This window comes from Canis lupus, chromosome 27 (assembly GCF_003254725.2).
Source record: "Canis lupus dingo isolate Sandy chromosome 27, ASM325472v2, whole genome shotgun sequence".
Taxonomy (NCBI): Eukaryota; Metazoa; Chordata; class Mammalia; order Carnivora; family Canidae; genus Canis; species Canis lupus.
Window position 1 is genome coordinate 19,468,114 of NC_064269.1, and position 22,945 is coordinate 19,491,058.

At 34.4% G+C, this 22,945-nt stretch overlaps 1 protein-coding gene across 8 annotated transcripts in view; it reads right to left on the reverse strand.

Annotated features, from left to right (window-relative positions):
• CCDC91 (coiled-coil domain containing 91) overlaps positions 1-22,945 on the reverse strand; it is a 332,348-nt gene that overhangs the window by 154,576 nt on the left and 154,827 nt on the right. For all 8 annotated transcript variants that reach the window (XR_003140462.3, XR_007406415.1, XR_007406414.1 and 5 more), the window contains one exon: positions 6,246-6,323. Coding sequence is in view for 5 of the 8 variants with exons in the window: in XM_049102557.1 (XP_048958514.1) it covers positions 6,246-6,323 (78 nt within the window). In the remaining 3 variants the exon portion in view is untranslated. The remainder of the gene's footprint in view (positions 1-6,245; positions 6,324-22,945) is intronic.

The window sequence follows — 22,945 nt, forward strand, 5'->3', positions numbered from 1 at the left end:
TAATTTTATTTTTTCCCCTTTTTTTCTTTTTTCTCTTTTTTAAGATTCTACTTATTTATTTGAGAGGGAGAGAACGCAAACAGGGAAGTAGCAGAGAGGGAGAAGTAGGGCTGGAGCCCAAGACCACGACCTGATTTAAAGGCAGACGCTTAATGGACTGAGCCACCCAGGCAACCGCAACCCTACAGTATAATTTTTTTAAATTTCCCTTTATATACATTAAGGACCACATTGGACAATGTTACATATTTTTTAATTTAATAAATATAATTTAGAAAACTTAAAAAAAGAAAGTCTATTGCATTTACCCACAATCTTGTCCTTTCCTTTGCTTTTTCCTAATGTTCCCAAATTCCTTCCTTTATCATTTCCTTTTGTTTGGATAACTTCCCTATTCATTCTTTCTGAGTAGATTTGCTTCAACAAATTCTCTTACTTTTCCTTCATCTGAGAATATCTTGATTTCTTCCCTTCATTGCAGAAATATATTTTCATTGGATATAAAAATCTGAGCGAAGTTATTTTCTTTCAATGTTGTTCCATTTCCTCCTGGCCTCCATGGCTTCCAATGAAAAATCCAGTGTAAATCTAATTGATTTTCTGTAGGTGAAATGCCATCTTTCTCTAGCTGCTTTCAAGATATTTTTTTCTTTGTCTTTAGTTTTCAGAAGTCTGACTATAATATGTGTTGCAGTCAGGGTCTCTGGAGAAATAGAATCGATAGGATGTATATATAGAGAGAAAGATGGATTCGAAGACCTTGGCTCACACAAATGTAGAGGCTAGCAAATTCGGCATGCAGGATAGAATGGCAGGTTGGAGATCCAGGGAAGAGCCAATGCTGCAGTTCAAGTCGAAAAGGCTGTCTGCTAGCAAAATATTTTATTGATCAAGGGAGACATTCTAAAAATTGGATGAGAATCACCCACATAATGGGAGGGCAATCTGCTTTACTCACAGTCCACAAATACAAATGTTAATCTTAACCAAAATGAACTCTCACAATAATATCCAGAATAATGTTATCCAAATAACTGGGCACCATGGCCCAACCAAGTTATCATATAAAATTAACCATCACAATAGGTCTTGGTGGGTTTTGTTTTGATTTTAGTAGTAGTATTATTTTGGGTAATCCTGCTTAAGAGTTCACTCAGTTTCTTCAATATGTAGTTTTACTTCTTTTGGCAAATTGGGGCAGTTTTCAGCTAGTATTTCTTCAAATATATTTTCAGCCCTATCCTCTTTCTCCTCTTTTTCCAGGACTCTGATGACATGAATTTCAGATCTTTTGTTATAATCCTACAATCCTTGCTCATTTATTTTCAGTCTATTTTCTCTCTGCTGTTCAAACTGAGTGACTTATTTTCTATTTTCAAGTTCACTGATTACCTCCCATTTCTTCATTATGACATTGAGCCCATACACTAAATTTTTTATTACCGTACTATATTTTTAGCTTCTAAAATTTTCATTTGGTCTTTTTTATATATAATCTATTTCTTTCATAGAAATAGATTCTATTTCTATTCTTTTGCAGAGATTTTCTTTTTTTTTTCCATTTGTTTCAAGCATGTCCATAATTGCTGTTACAGCATTTTTATGATGGAAGCTTTAAAATCCTTGTCAGAGAATTCACACATTGGTGTCAGTTCAGTGTTAGCTTCTGTTTATTATCTTTTTTTCTGCTCAAGACGAGATTTTCTTGGTTCTTTTTATGAGTAGTGATTTTCAATTGAAATGGATATTTTAAATCTTGTTTTAGCAGACTTCCTCTGATAAGATACTACTCCAACAGGGCAAGAGAGGAACAGCCGGGTACTAAGTCCAGGTTCCTGATTCATTCTACACGGACACTCAGGGCAGGATGAACAAGAATCTCCTCATTTTTGCTAGACATGGCTGGGAGTTCAGCTTTACACAAAGCCTTCACCAATGTCACTGTAGCCTGGGGAAGCAGAGGGCCACCTCTTGACCCAAATAACCTTCACTGACACTTCAGAGGGCTGACCTTATTGCCACTGAGCAATAATAAAGACCCTGACTTTCCATTAAACATCTGTTGATACCTTGATAATACAGAAAGTGTCTCACTACCATCAGGGTGAGGTGGAAGTCTAGGCTTCCTACATGGCCTTCCCTGACACTCAGGGAGGAGAGGATTTATTGCCCAGTGGGACCGAAAATCCATGTTTCTCAGTCAGCCTTCTTTGAAATTAAGGAAAAAATAAATTCAAAGAGAATTCATACAACTTCTGTTAGCAATAGTAATAAGACGTTGTATTTTTGTTTGTTTTTGAGATATCTGTTGTTTTTGAGTGAAGAGGAAAGTTACCTCACTGTAACCTGGTGAGGGTGAAAGTCTACGTTCCTTATCAAGCCTTTGTTGGCAGGGCTGTGGGTGGGGTTACATTTTCTTCTATGGTATTTGGTAGGAGTAGAATGGTTATTATCTAATGCTTTACGGTCTTGCTACCTGGAAGCTTTCCTGATCTTCTGGACAGAGACAGCAGCCTTTTCTCGGGATTTGTTATCTGTGCCCATTTGGTATTTCTGGGTTGCTCATTTCTCTAGCACCTAATGGGCAAATAGGGAAGAAGAAAATCCAGGAAACCCAGTGTCATATATAGTTACCTGGATCCCAAAGTCCTAGGTAGTCTGCTTTCTTTTAGGATTTTATGTCTGTTTTATAAAAATAATGTTCAGGGAAATATTTTTCAGCTGTACTAATAGGAAAAATAGGGGGAAAAATGTCTACTTCACATTTCTGGAAGGAAAGGTTAATGTAAAAATAGTGCATCTTCCTGTACATTAATTTGTAAGCTTTTATCATTTTTGTTTTACTTCATTTGTATTTTTCACAATCTTTTCTAATGATTTTTTTTTCAAATTCCTCAACAATGTCTCAAGTCAAATTGGAGGGAGAAAAAAAAGACATATCACATCTAGTCCAAGATAACCAAGCAGAAGAGTGTAAGATCCCTAAAAGCTAGTAATGGCAGTAAAAAAGTACAGATTTCTCTAGTCCAGTTGCATATTTGAGTAAACATCTGCATGGGAAGGAGAGGTAGAAGTCAAAGCATCAAGGGAAGCTATGGTTTTCAGTCACTTACTACCTATATATGGTTGGTGCATGGTCACGAGTGGGTGTGTAAATATATATTCCATTGGACCAAGGATACAGCTATTTTCTTCAGTGCTATATCCACATCGGTCCCTGGCATAAAGAAGGAAATCAAGGTTTCTTGAATTAAGGAAAGAATAAATTCAAAGAGAATGTTCATACAACTTCTATTAGCAATAATAATTAGAAGTTGTATTTTTGTTTGTTTTTGAGTTATCTAGATATTAATTATCAAAATGTTTATATAACAAAATGGAGCTTTAAAAGGTATCAATAAAAAGTAAGTTACTGTCTAAAAAAGAGACACATAATAAAATAATTATAGGAAGTTCTCATGCTTGACTTTCAAATGGAAACAAATATTGTTTCTTTTCCTGTTCCATAATGGGTCACAAATCAACATTTAAGTTATAAAGATATCTAATCTATGAGGAAAACATCTATTTTTCCTATCTGGATTACTTTATTTTTCCCAATATTACTTTGAAGTTGATTCTCTATATGTTTTCAGAGCATGTTGGTTGTAAAATGTTATACAATAATTAACATATCAGATCTTATTTTTTATCACAGTACTATAACATCATTGTACAAAATATGAAGCTCATCAATAAATCGATATGGAAAGCTATATGAAATGTATTTACACAAAGTTCCCTGCCACAAAAGCTATCTAGTTTCTATATTAACTGGCAATAAGTATATGACAAATTAAATATAACTGTGTAGGCTACTTGACCTGATTCCTAATCCTCTTTTTTTTTTTAAGATTTTATTTATTTATTCATGAGACAGAGGCAGAGACACAGGCAGAGGGAGAAGAAGGCTCCATGCAGGAACCCTGACATGGGACTCTATCTCAGAACTCCAGGATCATGCCCTGGGTCGCTGAGCCACCCAGGGATCCCCCTGATTCCTAATTCTCTTAAGCAAATTATGATACCTAATGCCTGAGACTTTTAAATCCTCTCCAAGTGGGCATCAAATAATGATACTAGACAAAGAACAGGTGAAATGAGTAGCTCTCAACCAAGTTTCTCCAAATCACTATTTGTAAAATGTATTTGCAAAATTCTCACTAATGTTTTTAACCTCATTAGCTATCAGTATTGAAAACAATACACACTAAACATGTTTTCAGCATATAAATATGTGGAGCTAGATTCAAAAAGGATTTAAAATATCAAACTTCAAGCTGTTCAGAAAAACACAAATTCAAACACAATGTAAATGCTTTCAAAATATTTAATTTAGATTCATAAATAAAAATATATAAAATACAAATTTACCCAAGAAAATACCACTTAATACCCCAGAAGTATATAAATTCCAGTTTCTTAATTCTTCCCACCTTTAGCCTAGGGGGAAAAAAAAGATGATAGTTCAAAACAGTCCTATACTTTTACCCAATTCAGTAACTGTAAAGCTGGTTTATATTAGTAGAGCTAAAAATTCACAATATTATAAAAAGAGCCAATAATCACAGCTGCAAAAACTTGACATTTTTTTAATGACCATCTCAACAATGGCACTGGTTTCTATATTGGGTGTGGTCACAAAAAATGACCTTTCATGTTCCAATGCGTATCTACTGGATTATTTACCTTGGGATTAAAAAAAAAAAAGTTTTTACTTTCAGTTAAATTAATTCTGGATCTACTTGTTTTATACTTTTATCCAAATTATTTATCACAAGAAGCATTTTGACATTAAATTATTAGCTACTTAAATTAAAATTAATTACTACTAAGTCCAAGGATGAAGTTTGATCAACAATAAAAAATTTCTGTATTCTACATGTGGTAGAAGGATTAAAAAAAAAAAAAACTTATTGTAGTAATGAATAGCCAAAAACAAACTAAATGCTTATCTATACAGGTATAATTAAACCAATTATGCATACACACACACACACACACACACACTGTGGAATACTATAGAACAAAAAATAAGTTCATACATACTGATACTAAAATACATGTCATATTGAATAAATACAGAAACAACAGATTGAGTGGAATAACATTTTCTGTAAAAACAAAGCAAAAAATTATATAATATGGTATTAGCATACATACATATACAAATACAGAGAAAAATCTCTACAAGGATGCACATCAAACTGCTAACAGTGGCTACCTTTGGGGAGAATTGTTTGAATTTAACTTCAACAATAATGTATTCCTCTATTATTTGTGGGGAAAAAATGATCTAACATGAAATTTATGGGGAAAATAATTTTTTTTGAACATGAAAAGAAAATATCTCTTTTCAGGGTTGGCTCAGTGGTTTAGCACCTGCCTTTGGCCCAGGGCGCAATCCTGGAGTCCTGGGATCAAGTACCGCATCGGGCTCCCGGCATGGGGCCTGCTTCTCCCTCTGCCTGTGTCTCTGCCTCTCTGTCTCTCTCTATATATATGTCTATCATGAATAAATAAATAAAATATTTTTTTAAAAATCTCCCTTTTCAGTTATTTCCCACCAAGAAGAGAAAGTTAGCTTCACAGTATTGGTCTTGACCAGGAGGCAAATTTACATCCATCAGGTACAACTTTTCAGTTCTTGAAAGCTGTAACACACCAGTTCTCAGTTTGCTTTTTTTTTTTTTTTTTTCAGTTTGCTTTAAAGGATTAAGCTTATGCAGACATACAATCAAAGAATAATGCTGTGTATGTCCCTAATATTGACATTTATCATGATTTCTGTAACAATATAAACAGTATTTTTAACCCCCTTTACCTACAATATTTTTCAGATTCATAATCATACCTTTTTTTCTAAAGAGGTAGAACCACAGAAAGATAAATCTAGTCTAGCAGTTAATTCTATAGAATTTGTTCTTGAACTTCTTCAGCTGAAAATCCTATATTCATAAACATTCTACAACTTCTCCAATGCAGAGCAACATCTAGCATTACTTTTGTAATCTATTATGTTTTCAGCACTCATCAGTCAATTGAAAACAATTCTGTACCAAAGTAAGACTACTGTCATTCTATAATTTGCATAGGCTAGCATATGCAGATATGTATAAATTATTTTTCTAAAGTAAGAGAAAAAATAAATAAATAAATAAAGTAAGACAGAGTTTAAAAGAGAAGGCAGACTCCCAAACCTCTACCTTATATTCATCCACAATAATGCTGAGAGCTTCGTGACCAGCTTTCCTCATGTCTTCCAATTCTTGTTTATGTTTTTCCTGAAAAACAGAAACAAAAAATTAAACTATGGTTTGTTCTCTTGTCTACAAAATAAGACCACTGACTCTTGCATCCATGAACCCTTAAGTGGTGTGTGGCACACTAGTGCTATAGCAAAAAACAATGAGAAAAAATAAAGTTCCATTTAAAAGCATTAAGGAGGACATTGTGTCAACAATGGAAAACAATAACTGTGAGAGGAAAACCATACTGAGAGGTGAGATAACACAAGGCAATGGTTATCTCTTGGGGCATATGGCAATTCTGCACCTGGATTAAGACCTAAGAAGGACTGTGTTACTTCAATAAGCTCAGGCCTCTCTCTATATTTTTATTAGTTCTCCAGTAATATACAGATACCAATAGTTTAATACATAACAAACTTGGAGAACCACTGGATTCAGGTGACCAACTCCCCAATTCTATCTTCCTAGCAAAGGGACGGATGAACTCTCTTTGGAGAATGTTCATATCCTGTAGAGCCTTTCTAATTTTTCAAACATTCTGTACAGGTTTCAATACAAAAGTACCAGAGCTGACAACAGATGAAAACAAAACACAGAAAAGACAAAAGGAATAGATAGGCTCATGAATGATTTAGATGTTAGTTATCAAAGAGTTTAAAATACATTATGATTCAGGGACACAGTTGGTTAAGCATCTGACTCTTGGCTTCAATTCAGATCATGATCTCAGTGTTGTGAGATCAAGCCCCAGGTTGGGCTCTGTGCTCAGCACAATCTGTTTTGGAGTCTCTCTCCCTGTCCCTCTGCCCCTCCTGTTTGTGCTTGCTATCTCTCTCTCTCTCTCTCTCTCTCAAATAAATAAATCTTTAAAAAAAATATGTATGATTCATACGTTCAAGAAAGTAGAGAAAAAAATGAAAATAGGATATAAATTTTCATCAGAGAACTAGAATTCATGAGAGAAACTTTACAGCTGAGAAATATACACTATTAATAACTCAACAGATGAGTAAACAAATGAAACACAGCAGAAAGCCCAATTAGATAAACAAAATTGGGGGGGGGGGCAGGGAGATTGCAGTGAAAAGAGGAATAAAACTATGCAAAATACAAAAAGAAAATCTAAAAAGACATGGGACAGAGTAAAAAGATTAAATAAACATGTAACAAAAGGATCTTTAAAAAAAATCCAAAATAAGAGAAAAAATGACATGTAGTAAGATCATAAAAATAAAATAATTGAAGCAAAATAAAAATGCAAATTTACGTCTTACACAAATTAGGATATTACATTAGTCTACATCTATTTCTGAAAAAAAAAATTAAAGATATTATAAAATACACCCCCCCCCCAAAAAAAATACCCCCCCAAAAGTGAAATTTTGTGTAAAATAAAAAACAACTCCTAGGAAAAAGCACAACTTATCAAAATTTTTAAAAGATGAAACAAAAAGTCTTAATAGTCCTATTTTTATAAGAGAAATTGAATTTATTAATTAATTAAAAAAAAAAAAAAAAAACTTCTGACCAAGAAATTTCTAAGCTTAGATGACCGAACAGGTGACTTTTAATAAACATTAAAGAAAAAAATAAGAGAAATCTTATACAAACTCTTCCAGAGAATAGGAAATGAGGGAATACTTCCCCACATATTTTATTAGGACAGTATATCCCTTATACTTAACTTTGCAAAGATATTTAAAAGAAAACAAAACTATGAACCACTCTTTTACAAGTATAGAAACAAATTCTAAACAAAGTATTAGCTTTGTTTAGACTCAGTTATTAGCTAACTGAGTCTAGCAATATATAAACAGAATAACATATCTCAATCAAGTGGGATTTATTTTAGGAATATTGGGTTGGGAGAAGTAATATATATTATTTCAGGCTTGAGTCACAAAACTCCTCCAAAATCTTCCACACACTCCTTTTCTTCCCCTACTTGCTTGCTGAATGCCAATAGCCAAGATGACAATGAAAGCCAGGTTCTGCAGAGGGCACAGCCTCTGTCAGCTTGAAACCTTGAATGACTGCAAGGAATGACTGTATCATGACCCTAATAGACTTTAAGAGAAAATTAAACTTCAACTATATTTAGGATAAAAGATAATGCCAATAATTTTTGTCCATTAACTGCTTCCACTTATTCATCATCTCCTGTCATTTATTAGACCTTACTGACTTAACAGTTTCTATTTCATTATTAACATTTAATTTCCCTTTCTTGTATATGCCTTTATATATCTTAGTATGGCTAAGTCACTATTTCCCAAAGTTGTCTTAATATAAAAGATCACCAAGAGCACTTGTTAAAAATATGGATTTTTGTTAGCATAGTTATGAATATCTATGGCTGATGGCAGCAATCATTCTAAAGTCATTTTTCCATTTCTCTGAGAGTTGTTTCAGTAAAAAGTAAGTAACATAATAGTCCAATTACCTGGTTAGGCAAGTTATGTACTCTATTACGCTAAAAACAAGGAAACAAATAAGGACGTCACTATCAACTCATCATTTTGGATCTCCCATTCATGTCTGGTTATCTCACAAAAATATGTGACTGTTTCATATAGGGATCCTGATCCTAGGGAGGGCAACCCGTGTGCTAAATATTACCACAGTTTTTCTCTTTTCGAGATTATAAAATACGTAAATAGAAATAGGTATTCTACAATCTTCTTTCCATATCATAATGGATCATCTCAGGCAGTTCTTGGAATGCATATGTTCCACCTTCAAGCCAGTGATATATAAGAAGTTCATATAAAATCAACAAGTCAAACTATGGACATTAACAATATATATTAACATATTAAAACTCAGACAAATACAGAAAGAAATATGTTGAACTTTACTAAAACCAGCATTTTCCACACTTAACTAAACAAATACTAATTTGCTTTTTTTCTATCTTGACAATACCTAGTAGTAAGTAATCTCTTCAGTTTTGAATTGAGGAAACAGAACCAAAAAGGTCAAAAAGCTACTTAGAATTAATTAGTCTGAGTAAAAGCAAATTAACCTAGATCCATTAAGTAAAACTGAGAATCTATTCTTTTACATAATTACAAATTAAAGATGAATATGAACCATTTTACATAATTACAAATTAAAGATGAATATGAACCATTTCAATGATCAAGTTTGATAATTCAATAACTATAGTCCTGAATAATGACATAAATCATCAAAAATGTATTGATATGCTAATAAAAAAGCATAGAGTACAATGTACTAAGCAATTCACATTAAAAGTATTTTCTTAGAGACATTTCACAAGTAATCAAAATGTTCTATGGCATTATATTTTAACTGACAATGAACATTTTAACAATGGCTATATCTTCTAGAGAGAAGGAATATTAGTCCAATGCTTTGCATAGTATCTGAGAACATATCAGCTATCAATGAATGTTGGATTATGATGAAATTCTCATTACTGACATAACGGGCTTCTATAATCATTTTAGATATCAGAACTAAAATTTTGACTGTTATTATGTACTTCATAAATTTTTAAATGATATAGAGACAGTCAGTAATATTCATCATAATTCAAGACAGAAAATGTAGACTCTCCAAATACTATGAAATTTGTTGTTACTGATCACCTAAAATTTTCCCAGATGCCATTATTTGTATCAAATTTTCTCAGTAAGCATTATATTTAATTTGCACTATTACTATGTGCTAGACTGCTATGCTTTGGAGCTAAAAAGATGATGAGAATATAATAGGTATCTTCAGTCTGATAACATAAAAGATTGAGTAACCAATGTTACATTAATCCAAAGCCAGATAAAGACAATATAAGAAAAGTAGAAAGCAATGAGCCTTATAAATATAGATGTACCACTCTTCAATAAAATAGCAGCAAGCAGAATGCAAAAGCATTTTAAAAGGATTATGCGCTAAAGACCAAGTGGAATTTATCTCAGGAATGCCAAGGTGGTTCAACACACAATCAGCAATCTGTTTAATACACCATATTAAAACAATAAAGGAAAAAAAATGACCATCTCAGTATGCAGACAAACAATGACAAGATCAAACATACTTTCTTGATAAAAATACTCAACAAATTAAAAATAGAAAGCAACATCCTCAACCTGATAAGGGACATCTGTACTAACATCATACTATTGGCGAAAGACTAAAACTCTAACATCAGAAACAAAACAAGGATGTCCACTCTGGACATTTCTATTTAACATTGCACTCAAGGTGGTCTAGCAAAGGCATTAAGCAAGAGAAATAAATAAAAGGCATCCTAAGAAATTACTAGATTAGAAATGAAGAAGTGAGGGACGCCGGGGTGGCTCCGGTGGTTAAGGGTCTGCCTTTGGTTAAGGTCGTAGTCCAAGGGTCCTGGAATCGAGTTCCACATCAGGCTCCCCACAGGGAACCTGCTTCTCCCTCTGCCTATGTTTGCCTCTCTCTGTGTCTCTCATGAATAAATAAATAAAATCTTAAGAAAAAAAAGAAATGAAGTGAAACTATCCCTATTTTCAGAAGATATGGTTTCATATATATTGGAAACTACAGAATTATTAGTTCCAATAAACAATGCACTATTAGACCTAATAAACAAGTTCAGCAAAGTTATAAGATAAAAGGTCAACACACAAAAATCATGTGTATTTGTAAAACTTGCAATGAACAATCCAAACATGAAATCAAGAAAAAAATTCCATTTACATTAGCAAACAGTATATCTCCAAAGACACAAATGCTGAACATCATTAGTTATTACTGAGATTCAAGTTGAAACTGAATGTTACTATGAATTTTTCTTTTATTTTACTTATAGTTATCTTTTGTATCTGTCAGTTATCTCTTATTTAATGCTTACATTTTCTCATTTCTGAACTATTCTGTTAGATTTATACTATTTTTCAGAATGCTTCTATCTTTGTACATGGTTCCACCACAAGCCTGTTCTCCTACCCATGTTCCCATTTACTTTTAGGAAGAGGTTCCTGAATAAGGAATGAGGTGGACCTGAACAAGCCCTAGGTTATTCTAGGGCTTCCTCTTCTACCATTATTATAAGTAACAAAATGTGTGTGTGTGTGTGTGTGTGTGTGTGTGTGTGTGTGTGTGTGTATGTGTTTAATCAGGGTAGCCACCTCTCCAGTCCTCTCTGATATGTTTTCTGAGCCCCTCCTCTATTGGTATCCGAACATTCTCCTTCCTTCAGTGTGTTGTGCTGTGCCTTACTTGTTCCTTTTACCATTCATCTCTGTACCTTAAGAAGGGTGCTTCCATCAGGTTATTTATTCCCAAGAGAAATGAGGTCTCAGAGCACTCTGCCAGTTGCAGCTGCTGTCCTCAGATATGTCTTCCAAGTCCTCTACTCTGTTGGCAATTATTCCTTTTGGGGCAGCGATGTCTGGATCACTAAGCTCTCGGGACCACCTTAAGTCCTCTTATGTCCCCTTCCACTAGTCTAGGACAAATGTGATAGACACCCTATGTCTCATTGTTGCCAATAGTTCTGCTCTATCAGCTTATGCTCTAGAATTCATTTAAACAACTGTCACCTACTTTTTGCTGTTGAATATAGTGTTTATTACTTTTTTCTTTAACAAATCTTAGTCTAATTTTGCAAGAAAATCTGAGATTAAAAAACTCCACAGACTCTGTTTCTGCCATCATCATGCCAAATCCACTCTCTACTTTTTTTTTAAATAAATTCATTTTTTATTGGTGTTCAATTTGCCAACATACAGAATAGCACCCAGTGCTCGACCCGTCAAGTGCCCCCCTCAATGCCCATCACCCATTCACCCCCACCCCCCGCCCTCCTCCCCTTCCACCACCCCTAGTTCATTTCCCAGAGTTAGGAGTCTTTATGTTCTGTCTCCCTTTCTGATATTTCCTACCCATTTCTTCTCCCTTCCCTTCTATTCCATTTCACTATTATTTATATTCCCCAAATGAATGAGACCATATAATGTTTGCCACTCTCTACTTCTTGGAATATTTTGCTTCCATGGTTCTCTTCCTGTCTATTCCTTCTCGGTCTGTTCCACTGGTTCCTTTCCACTGCCCCAACTTTGAGATGCAGAAGTTACCTGGGAATCAGATCTCTTCTTTAACTTCTTCAACTTCTAACTGAGCTTAATTAATTCTCTTGCCTTAAGTATTATCTATATACAATATTTATTTATTTATTTATTTATTTATTTATTTATTTGCACAACTTCTTAATTTATATCTCCAACTTTGCCATGGCTGATCCCCAGGTTCATATACCTAACTATCTACTAAGGTTTTTACATGGATATCTAAAAAGAATTCCAAGTTCAACTTGGGAAGGTGAAATTTTACTTGCCATTGAATATATGCATCTCAAATGGTGCCCTGTATATAATATCAGCTTGAAAAATAAGGACGGAATAAAGAAGAGAGAGAGTGGACAAATTTGAATGCCAAATATATCTGGAAAGTGAAAAGGGTGTTTCAAAGAGAGAGAGAGAGAGTTATTTAACATCATAGTAAGTATATTAAAAATGTATTTAAAACCTGGTCTTCAAAAAGGAGGTTATTAATATAGGTTGACATAAATACTTATTAAGTGAATGAATGAAATTGTGATCAACATTCTTTTCCTGATGCAAGCTCAGCATATAAGCTAACAAAACTCTGGGGCATTTTTTTTAATCTGTTAAATGAGAGAGTTGAATTTAATCACTTTCTAAAATACCCTTCCAAGTTTCTTCATGCTATTCTGTGATATAGTAGTCTGAAACTAGATCAACCAAACTCCCTTTGCTTACTCCAAAGTTACTGACCGTAATCACAGAACCACATTGTAACACACAGGCTGCCCAGTTACCAAAAGAAAACACAGGAATAACCAGATAGTCCTACATGGCCTAAAATTTTTATTTGAAGAATACAGAGCCAAAAATGTACAACCTATCTTCAAAGTAGTCAAGACCAAATTTGACCACAATGATAACTTTCTTTCAAAATGTCAAACTCAAAACCATCACTAGAAAGGGAGGATTCAGGAAAATGCCTTCATCTTAAATAATATTACAGACTTTTTAAATACGAAAAGACTTGAAAGGTAAGCCATCCCATTGTATTCATTTTATAAATGAGGAAACTGAGGCGTAGAGAGGTCAAGAAGTTTGTTCAAGGTCACTTAGTTCAGTAAGGACAGGGTGAAGCCTAAATCGGATCTGCTGACAGCTAGCTGAAAATTTTAGGGAAAAATATCCTGTCAAAGATTGAACTAACTTGAGTATATTTTCTTTACCAATAGATTTGTTTTCTACATAAAACTCAATAATACATTAAAAATCTCAATTAATACACAGACTCATATATATAATTAATACACAGTCATGCCTTCTGATGAAAGTAAGACACAAACTGGTCACTCTTGGTAAAACCTGACATAGTCATTCACAACTTATTACTGCCAACCAAAAATTTTGATCTGACAAGAAAGATGTAAAGTAAGGTGCTTTTCAAAGCTTATCAGAAGCCCATTCCAATAAATTGTCCATTACCCATAATCACTCTGATACTATGCCTTGACAAAATTATTAAATATACATAGGTCTAATACCCTTAATATGTCTGGACATGATTGGTATTGAAAATTTATCTGCTGAATACATACTTATGTTAATAGAGATCACATAATTAAACAGAATTACCTTACAAAAAAATGGGAAATTAGTAATTTTTAAAAGTAATCATAATTGGTATACTAATGACAAAACTCAATTCAGATATCTGAAACAAAATTTAAACAATTTTTTAAAGACTAAACTATGGCACAAACTGATAAACATTTCTCAATTCATATTATATTATTGTTGGCCATTCACAAACCAAGTAGAACCCATATTAATCACATCTAGCAAATTAATCCATGCATAGTAACAGGATCTTGCACCACATAGGTGGTTAAAAGCCAATATTTGATTCATATATTTGGAATGAATTACTACAGTATTTAAAAAGGGAGAGAAGAATAAAAGTAAGAGAAAGGAAGGAAGGGAGGGAGGGAAGAAACTTCAAAGACCAATTAACCATTATATTTTATCTATTAGAAAGTTGTTGCTTCTCACCTTTTAAATTCTTTGGCCAAGGGCAAGTCTATAATTAGAATGAACATAATTTACAGCAGGTAATTAGCTAATAACATTTGATTGAGAAAGGTTTTCCAATTTAGCCTCGCCACTTTCTCTGAAGCCACAAGATTACATTCCTTTCACAACAACTAATCAACTATATTGGATAAGGCAGCCATAAACACTTCCAGATATTCCAAAAGGAAAGTTGCAAAGAAATCAAAATAAAGATAATGGGATAACAACCAACCAATGCACTAAAAAGGTTTTGACTGAGAAATGGTATAACCCACCCCCTACCACCAACACACCAAAATCTGTACAATCCCACACACCAAAGTGGCCTAACTATAAATGTCAGAGAAGCACAAATAAGAACAGATTATCCCATATGCATCTTTGTCAAAACAGAATAAGAACAACAAAACACTACCTCTCCATCTTTCACTGATCCTACATTTGACAGTTGTAACAAGCCTAGTTGATTTCTAAAAGAAAGTAAGTTTCACTGGGATGACACAGCATTGTGGGACAAGAAGTCTTTCTCACTGAATAGTGTTTAATCTCTTATCTCCTCATTCTATCTCATTCCTTAGCCCCTCTATACAATAAGTAATAATACGTGACAAAATCTTTCAAACTCAGTCTCACAGGCTAATTCAAATATGTAGCCAAATAAAAAAACAGGAGAGAAAAACAATTCAATCATGTAAGAATCAGTCTACAGGAATAAAGTAGTACATATGGAAATAGAGCACCTTTGCCATAGTAAACTGTACCCAGTACTGAAAGAAACACCTTAGTAAATCTGTCCCTTTGGCTTATGATTTCCAAATTATTGAAAGGATTAATTTTCATCTCTGGCCCTATCCCATTAAGGGCTGCCTTAATACACAGCATGGATTTCAACAGCAAAAGAATACAAAACCATCAGCTTTGCTGAATCCTCTCAATCAGAAACAAAATAACAAAAACTCCTGGAAGTTTCCTAACAAATACAATGATGAAAGTGTGCAAATAATCCCACCATGTATTCACACTAGCATAGATGTAATTGATTGTTCTATATGCTAACTTTTAGACACGCATATAACATTGTTACCTGTGGTTTTTGAACAAGGGTTCTATGTGTATGTTTCATGCTAGGGCCCACAAGATCTTACAACAGTGCCATTATTGTTGTCCTTATCGTTTCTCCATTAGCACAACATTCCCTCTACCAACTACAATCTGTTAAAGAGTAAGGGCCAAATTCTGCACAGAATTCTGCACAGAAGAATATGGCCTCTTGCATGTAACTCAGGCTAAATTCCTGGCTAATGTGTTGACTGAACTGGCCCTGTTCCAACTGCTACTTCAATGTCACCTTATTATTTGCTTCAATAGGAAAGGCATAAATTCCACTCTGCATCAGATTTTTAAAAAATTACTATTTATCATAAACTTTGTTAAAGGCTTCAAAGGCAAAGTGCTTTGAGATTCAGATGATCAAAACTAACTCAAGCCAAGCAGGGGAAAAAAGGACATGGAAAGGAGGAAAAGAAGATAAAGGAAAAGAGGAAGAAAGGATGGAGAAGGCGGGAGTAGGAAAGAACAAACACATAGTTTGCAATCATAAAATGGGTTGCACCTATTTGTGCCAAGATCTTGTGGGCCCTAGCATGAAACATACACATAGAACCCTTGTTCAAAAATTAAGAATTTCAGGATGGCAACAGCAGATCACTAAACCAAGCATGGCACCCCTGAAATCACAGGGCCCTGTACAAATGCACACGTTGTATGCCCCTGAAGCCAGTCCTGCTTAAAAACACTGACAAAGGAAAAGTGGTAACAGTCAACAGCCTTGCCAGAAAACCCTACAGTGAAGCCTCCTCTACAAGAAGTTCCAGTCAACCCTTTGTGCCTCACTCTTAAAAAGAGATATCTATGAATCAGTCATTTAAAGAAAAGCTCTTTAAAAAGGCCAGAACACGGTAATGGAAAAGGGGGAAGGGAGGGGGGAAAGCACCTTGGAAGAAACATTATGTAAGAATAAAAAAATAACACTAACATCGTCAAATGAGAAGATACAACACCTATAAAACAAGTACCAAATGCTATTTTAAAAAAAAGATTCAAAGAACAAACAAACAAAACTCTTAGGAATTCAAAACATAATATGTACAAAAACATTAGCAAAAGACTTGGGAAATGAAATAAAGTCAGTTTCTCCTCCAGAAGGGAGAGGGGGAAAAAAAGGGGAAAGGAAATAGATACAGTATGACAATCCAGTGGATCCAGGACCCAAATATCAGATGTTACAGAGAACAGATAATAGATATTGTTATCCAAATAACAGAGAAGTTATTCATCAAAAATAATACAAAGAATTCCCCAGATCTAAACACTAATACAGCAAAGTGATGCCTTGAGTTCCTCCACAATGGACAAATACAGATTTATCTCCAGCACTAGGACACACTTATAAGGGCCTCCAGGAAAAAAACAACTAGATCATCCAAACAGCTTAATATTTACAATATTGCTTGGTTTATAATCAAGTAAGGAAAATTCCAAAGGAGAAAAAAAATTTTTTTAAAACCTGAACTGAAATCTAATTTTTACATAAGGAAGCATTCCTAAAAGTCAAACTTGTCTCAAAGACAAAGGTCATTATATAAGATTTTCAACCAGAATAGCAAGTCCTGGGGTGACACCAAATAAAAATAACTAGTTATTAGACAATTACAGTACAAATAGAGACCCTGAAAGTACAGTACTAGTAGTGCCAGGACAGTTGATACTCCCTGTTCCCAAAAGAAGCAAGCATAAAACACCTGTGAAAGAATTCTAAACTAAGACCCAGGAATTAAATTAATTGAGATCACATATATGAGCTCACAATAAAAACAGAAGAACTGCGTGAAAAAAATCATGAGTAAGAATACACAGAAAACAATATTCACTTAAAAAGTTGACCAAGAAGGGGCAATTAATTATAACGTCATTTAAATACCAATAGCATTTATATAACTATTATAAACACTGAATACTGGTATAATCAAATTTATGATACAACTATGATGAAAGAATGAAAAAACTCTATCGGCCATAAGAATTTACAACATCTGGGCAACCTGGGTGGCTCAGCGGTTTAGTGCCGCTTTCGGCAGGGCGTGATCCTGGAGATCTGGGATCGAGTCCCACGTCGGGCCCCCTGCATGGAGGCTGCTTCTCTATCTGCCTGTGTCTCAGCCTCTCTCTCTCTGTCTCTCATAAATAAATAAATAAAATCTTAAAAAAAAAAAGAATTTACAACATCTGAAAAATCAAGAAGTGGCAAAATTTTAAGGTATTATTTAGAAATATGGACATAAATATTAATTTAACATTCTGAAAGCTGTTGCTGAAGGGGGCAGAAAAATGGCAGGAATAGGGAAAAAATCTATAAATGTTGTTTTCATCATAAGATATTTAGAATTACAGGACTCTTTATATTTATAATTTTAATAAGACTTTTTTAAGGTAGAAGCATTACCTGTGTTAGATCTTATACTCTACAGTAACTGTGGAAAGTAAATGAATAAATAACCAGAAACCCTAGCCTTTCTGTGTTGAGTAACAATATCTAAATGCATAAGATTTTATGTACAGGGTAGTGAATTAAAAGGTCAGAAACCACTTAAAATGTTTACAATGGGGAACTTGTTAAATAAATGATAGTACATTTATTCAGTAGATTATTAAGGAACTTTTATTGTACTGATATGAAATAATCTAAGTTATATTCTTAAGTGAAAGAGCACATGATACATTTCCTCATTTAAAAAAATAGGATGAAATAATGCAGGCATACCTCAAAGATATTGCTGGCTATAGTTACCACCACAACAAAGGGAATATCACACTAAAGTCAAATTAACTTTTTGGTTTCCAGTGCACATAAACTTATGTTTTCACTATATTATAGTCTATTAAATGTGAAATAGCATTACGTCTAAAAAAGAAAACTATATATATATATACATATATAAATTTAAAAATACCTTATTGTTAAGAAATACTGACCATCATCTTAGATTTCAGTAAATCCTAATCTTTTTGCTGGTGTAAGGTCTTGCTTTGATGCTCATGGCTTTCAACTGGTCAGGGGGGTGGTTGTTGAAGGTTGGGTGTCTGTGGCAATTACTTAAAATAAGACATCAGTGAAGTTTGCCACACTGATTGACTCTTTCTTTCATGAGTGATTTCTCTGAAGCTTGTGATGCTGCTTGATAGCTTTTCATCCATAGCAGAACTTTCAGAATTGGAGACAATCCCCTCAAACCCTGCCACTGTTTTATCAGCTAGCATTGATGCAATAATTAATCCTTTGTTATCACTTCTAAACTTTTCACAGCATTTCACCAGGAGTAGATTCCATCGCAAAAAACAAACAAACAAAAAAAAACAAAAACAAACAAAAAAAAAAAACTTTCTTTGCTCATCAGTAAGAAGCAACTCCTCAACCATTCAGGTTTTATCATGAGATTGAACCAATTCAGCAATATCTTCAGACTCTGCTTCTAGTGCTAGATCTCTTGCTATTCTTATCATACCCGCAATTACTCCCTCCACTTAAATCTTGAACCCCTCCAAGTCATCCATAAGTGTTAGAATCAATTTTGCCCACATGCTTGTTCAAGTTAATATTCTGACCTCTTTCCATGAATCACAAATGTTTTTAATGGCATTTAGAATGGTGAATCCTTTCCAAAAGGTTTTCAATTAGCTCTGCCAAGATCCATTACAGGAATCATGACCTACGGCAGCTTAAGCAGCCTTATGCAATGTATTTCTTAAATAAGAAGACTTGAAAATCAAAATTATTTCTTGATCCATGGGCTGCAGAATGGATGTTGTTCACAGGCATAAATACATGAATCTCATTGTATATGTCTATCAGAGCTCTTGGCTGACTAGGTCCATTGTCAGTGAGCAGTCATATTTGAAAGATTCTTTTGTTTTAAGCAGTAAGTCTCAACAGTGGACTCTAAATATTTAGTAAAGAACGTTATAAACTAATGTGCTGTCATATAGTTTTGTTGTTCCACTGACAGAAAAGAATACAGGGAGAGTAGATTTAGTGTAACTCTTAAGGAACTTAGGATTTTTGGAATAGTAAGTGGACATTGGCTTCAACTTCAAGTCACCAGCTGCCTTAGCCCCTAATAGGAGAGTCAACCTGTCCGTTGAAGATATGAAGACAGCACTGAGTTCTCTCTAGCTATGAAAGTCCCAGATGACATCCTCTTTCAACAGAAGTCTGTTTCACGCACAATGAAAATCAGTGTTTAGTGTCATTAATTGCCTTAGTCACACCTTCTGGGTAACTTGCTGCGGTATGTACATCAGTTCTTGCTGCTCCACCTTGCATTTTGAACTTATGGAGACGGTTTCCTTCCTAAACCTCAGAAACCAAGCTCTGCTAGCTTCCAACTTTTCTTCAGTAAGCTTCCTCACCTCTCTCAGCCTTCATGGAATGAAAAGGAGTTAGGATTGAGATGCCTGGGTGGCTTAGTGGTTGGGCATCTGTCTTTGACTCAGGGTCTTGGGATCGAGTCCCACATCAGGATCCCTGCAGGAAGCCTGCTTCTCCCTCTGCCTGTGTCTCTGCCTCTCTCAAATAAATAAATAAATAAATTCTTTAAAAATAAATTTAAAAAAGTAAGTCAAAATAAAAGGAGTTAGGGTCTTGCTCTGGATTAGGCTTCAGTTTAGGGGAAATGTTATAGCGGATTTGATCATCTGTCCAGACCACTAAAACTTTCTCCATGTTAGCAATAAGGCTGTTTTATTTTTCATATCTATCATTCATGTCTTTACTGCAGTAGTACTTTTAATTTCCTTCAAGAACTTTTCTTTGCATTCACAACTTGGCTGTTTGGTGTCAGAGGCCTAGCTTTTCCTAAGCTTAATCATTTCTAGCTTTTGATTGAGAGTGAGAGATGTGCAATTCTTCGTTTTACTTGAATACTTAAGGGCCATTCTGGGGTTATTAATTGACCTAATTTAAATATAGTGCCTCAGGAATAAATAGTGAAGCCTGGACGAGAGAGAGAGAGAGAGAGAGAGAGAGAGAGAGGACTGGCTGTGGTTGGTGGAGCAGTCCCAGAACACACGCATTTATTAAGTTCAGTGACTTGTATGGGCGAAGTTCATTACAATTACAAGGGCAGTATCAAACATCACTGATCACAGATTGCCATAACAAATATAATATTTGAAAAAAAAAAAAAGACCTCCCTTATCCCACATACAATCAAGTGCTATTTCTACTAATGTGTTCCTCTACTTGCCTTCCTCCCATTCTCTCAAATCCACCCCAGCAGGGCTTCATTGCCACAACCACACCAAAACTGCCCATCAAGATAACAAATGGCCTACTGCATTAGTTTTCCATTGCTGCCATACAAATGACTACAAACCTAATGGCTTATTATGTTATAGTTCTGTACGTTAAAAGACAACATAAGTCTCACAGCATTAAAATCAAGGTGCTAGCAAGACTGTGTTCCTTTCTGGAGGCTTTAGGGAAGATCCTTTTCCTTGCTATTGCCATAACTGAATTCCCTGCACACAGTTCCCATTATCTCAGAACCAGGAAAGAGGGCATCAAATTCTTCTCATGCTTCCCTCTCTCTTTCTCTCACTCACTCTATGTCTCTCCATACACAAACATAAACATAAACACACACACACACACACACACACACACACACACTTACACACAACACACCACAGCCAGGAAAGGTTCTCCACTTTTAAGGACTATGTGATTAAATTGGGCCCACCAAGATAATACAGGATAATTTCTGTACCTCAAGATCCAGAAACTTAGTCACATCTGTAAAGTCCCTATTGCCATACAAAGTAACATGTTCACAAATTCTGGGATTTAGAGTATGGGGGTGGAGAGGGGCATTATTCTGCCTAATACACCTATACAATAGTTATTTCTCAATCTTCACTTTAAGTAACCTGTCAACAACATCTGACAGACCTGACTACTCCTTTCTGAAACACTCTTCTCTTGGCCAGAAAAACCAACTTCTCAAGAAGTTCTCCTTCTACCCCACTAATTCCTCTTTATCTTTTCCAAATATTGAAGTGCTTCAAATTCCAGAAGTAATGATAATGAGGATGAAGAAATGTCTATGCAGAACTGTAGTTTGCAAAGGAATCCTGAGTGTAATAGGCCCAATAATGGTCCCCCAAAGATAAATGCCTCCTAATTCCTGGAACCTGTGAATATATCAGGTTACACAGCAAAGGGGAATTGAGGTAGCAAATGGAATTTAACATTGCCATCAGCTGGCTTTTAAAGAGGGAGCTTATCCCGGCGAGTCCAATATCATCACAAGAGTTCCTGAATGTGGAAGAGAGCAACAGAACGTTCTGTGTCAGAGTGATGCGATAGGAAAAAGCCACAACCAGCCATTTCTGGCTTTGAAGATGGAAGGGGGCCATGAGCCAAGGAATGTGGGCTGTTACAACAGCAGAGAATTCTAATTCACTGGTGTTCCTGCAACCCTTTCAGAAAGTTCATAAACCCAAACTATTTTCATAAAAATACTAAGATGTTATTTGTCCTTTTTACTCTCATTCTCCCATGAACATACAATGGATTTTTCCAGACACAGCAGAACCTGTGATACCACCAAAGACTGAATAAAGCAGAAGATATGATAATCTAGAGGTCTTCCATAACACCAGAGAGTACAGAGATTTGCAGAAATGTACAATACTATTCTTCTCACTAAATTTGTTTTTAGTTTGAAAAAAAGAGTTGTTTTCATTTAAAAATTGTTGTTTTATGTAATATGTATATAAATGTAATAGGTTACATGTAATAGGCTTGCTATTTCTTAAATTAGTAAATATTTTTAAAATTTCTGTTATATTATAATATGGTAAATATCAATAGATATAAACCACATAATCAGATGCTCTTTGGGATTTGTAATAATTACTATGGGTGTAAAATGGTTCTAAATACCACAATGTTTTTCAGCCACTGAGTTTACTATGTGCCAAACACAGCTCCAAGTAGTATACACACTGACACAGTGACTTAATTCTCATAATCACCCTAATACAGAAGTACTATGTTTTTCCTTATTTTACAGATGAGGAAATTGAAGGTCATGAGGAGTAAGCAACATATTCTAAACTAAACTTTTCTACACAAAGATATTCTGGAATAGCATGACTTTAAAATAGTAATGAAAATAAAAATAGTAATCTAAATGTACAAGATAATTTCAAAAATTATTCCTATAATGGGGAGTATCATGCAGTTATGTCTGTGAAGAATTCATAACTATATGGGAAATGTTTAAGTTAAGTTAGCTAGATAACAACATACAAATCATATGAATATGACCACATTCAAAATATTCATTAAAAAGAAAAACATCAAATGCACACTGTTATTTAGTGGAAGTATTATGGATAATTTTATAAGTTTTGGCATGAAAGACACTTACCTCCAAGGAACAGGGATTACCCATCAAAATTATAAATTGAAAGAAT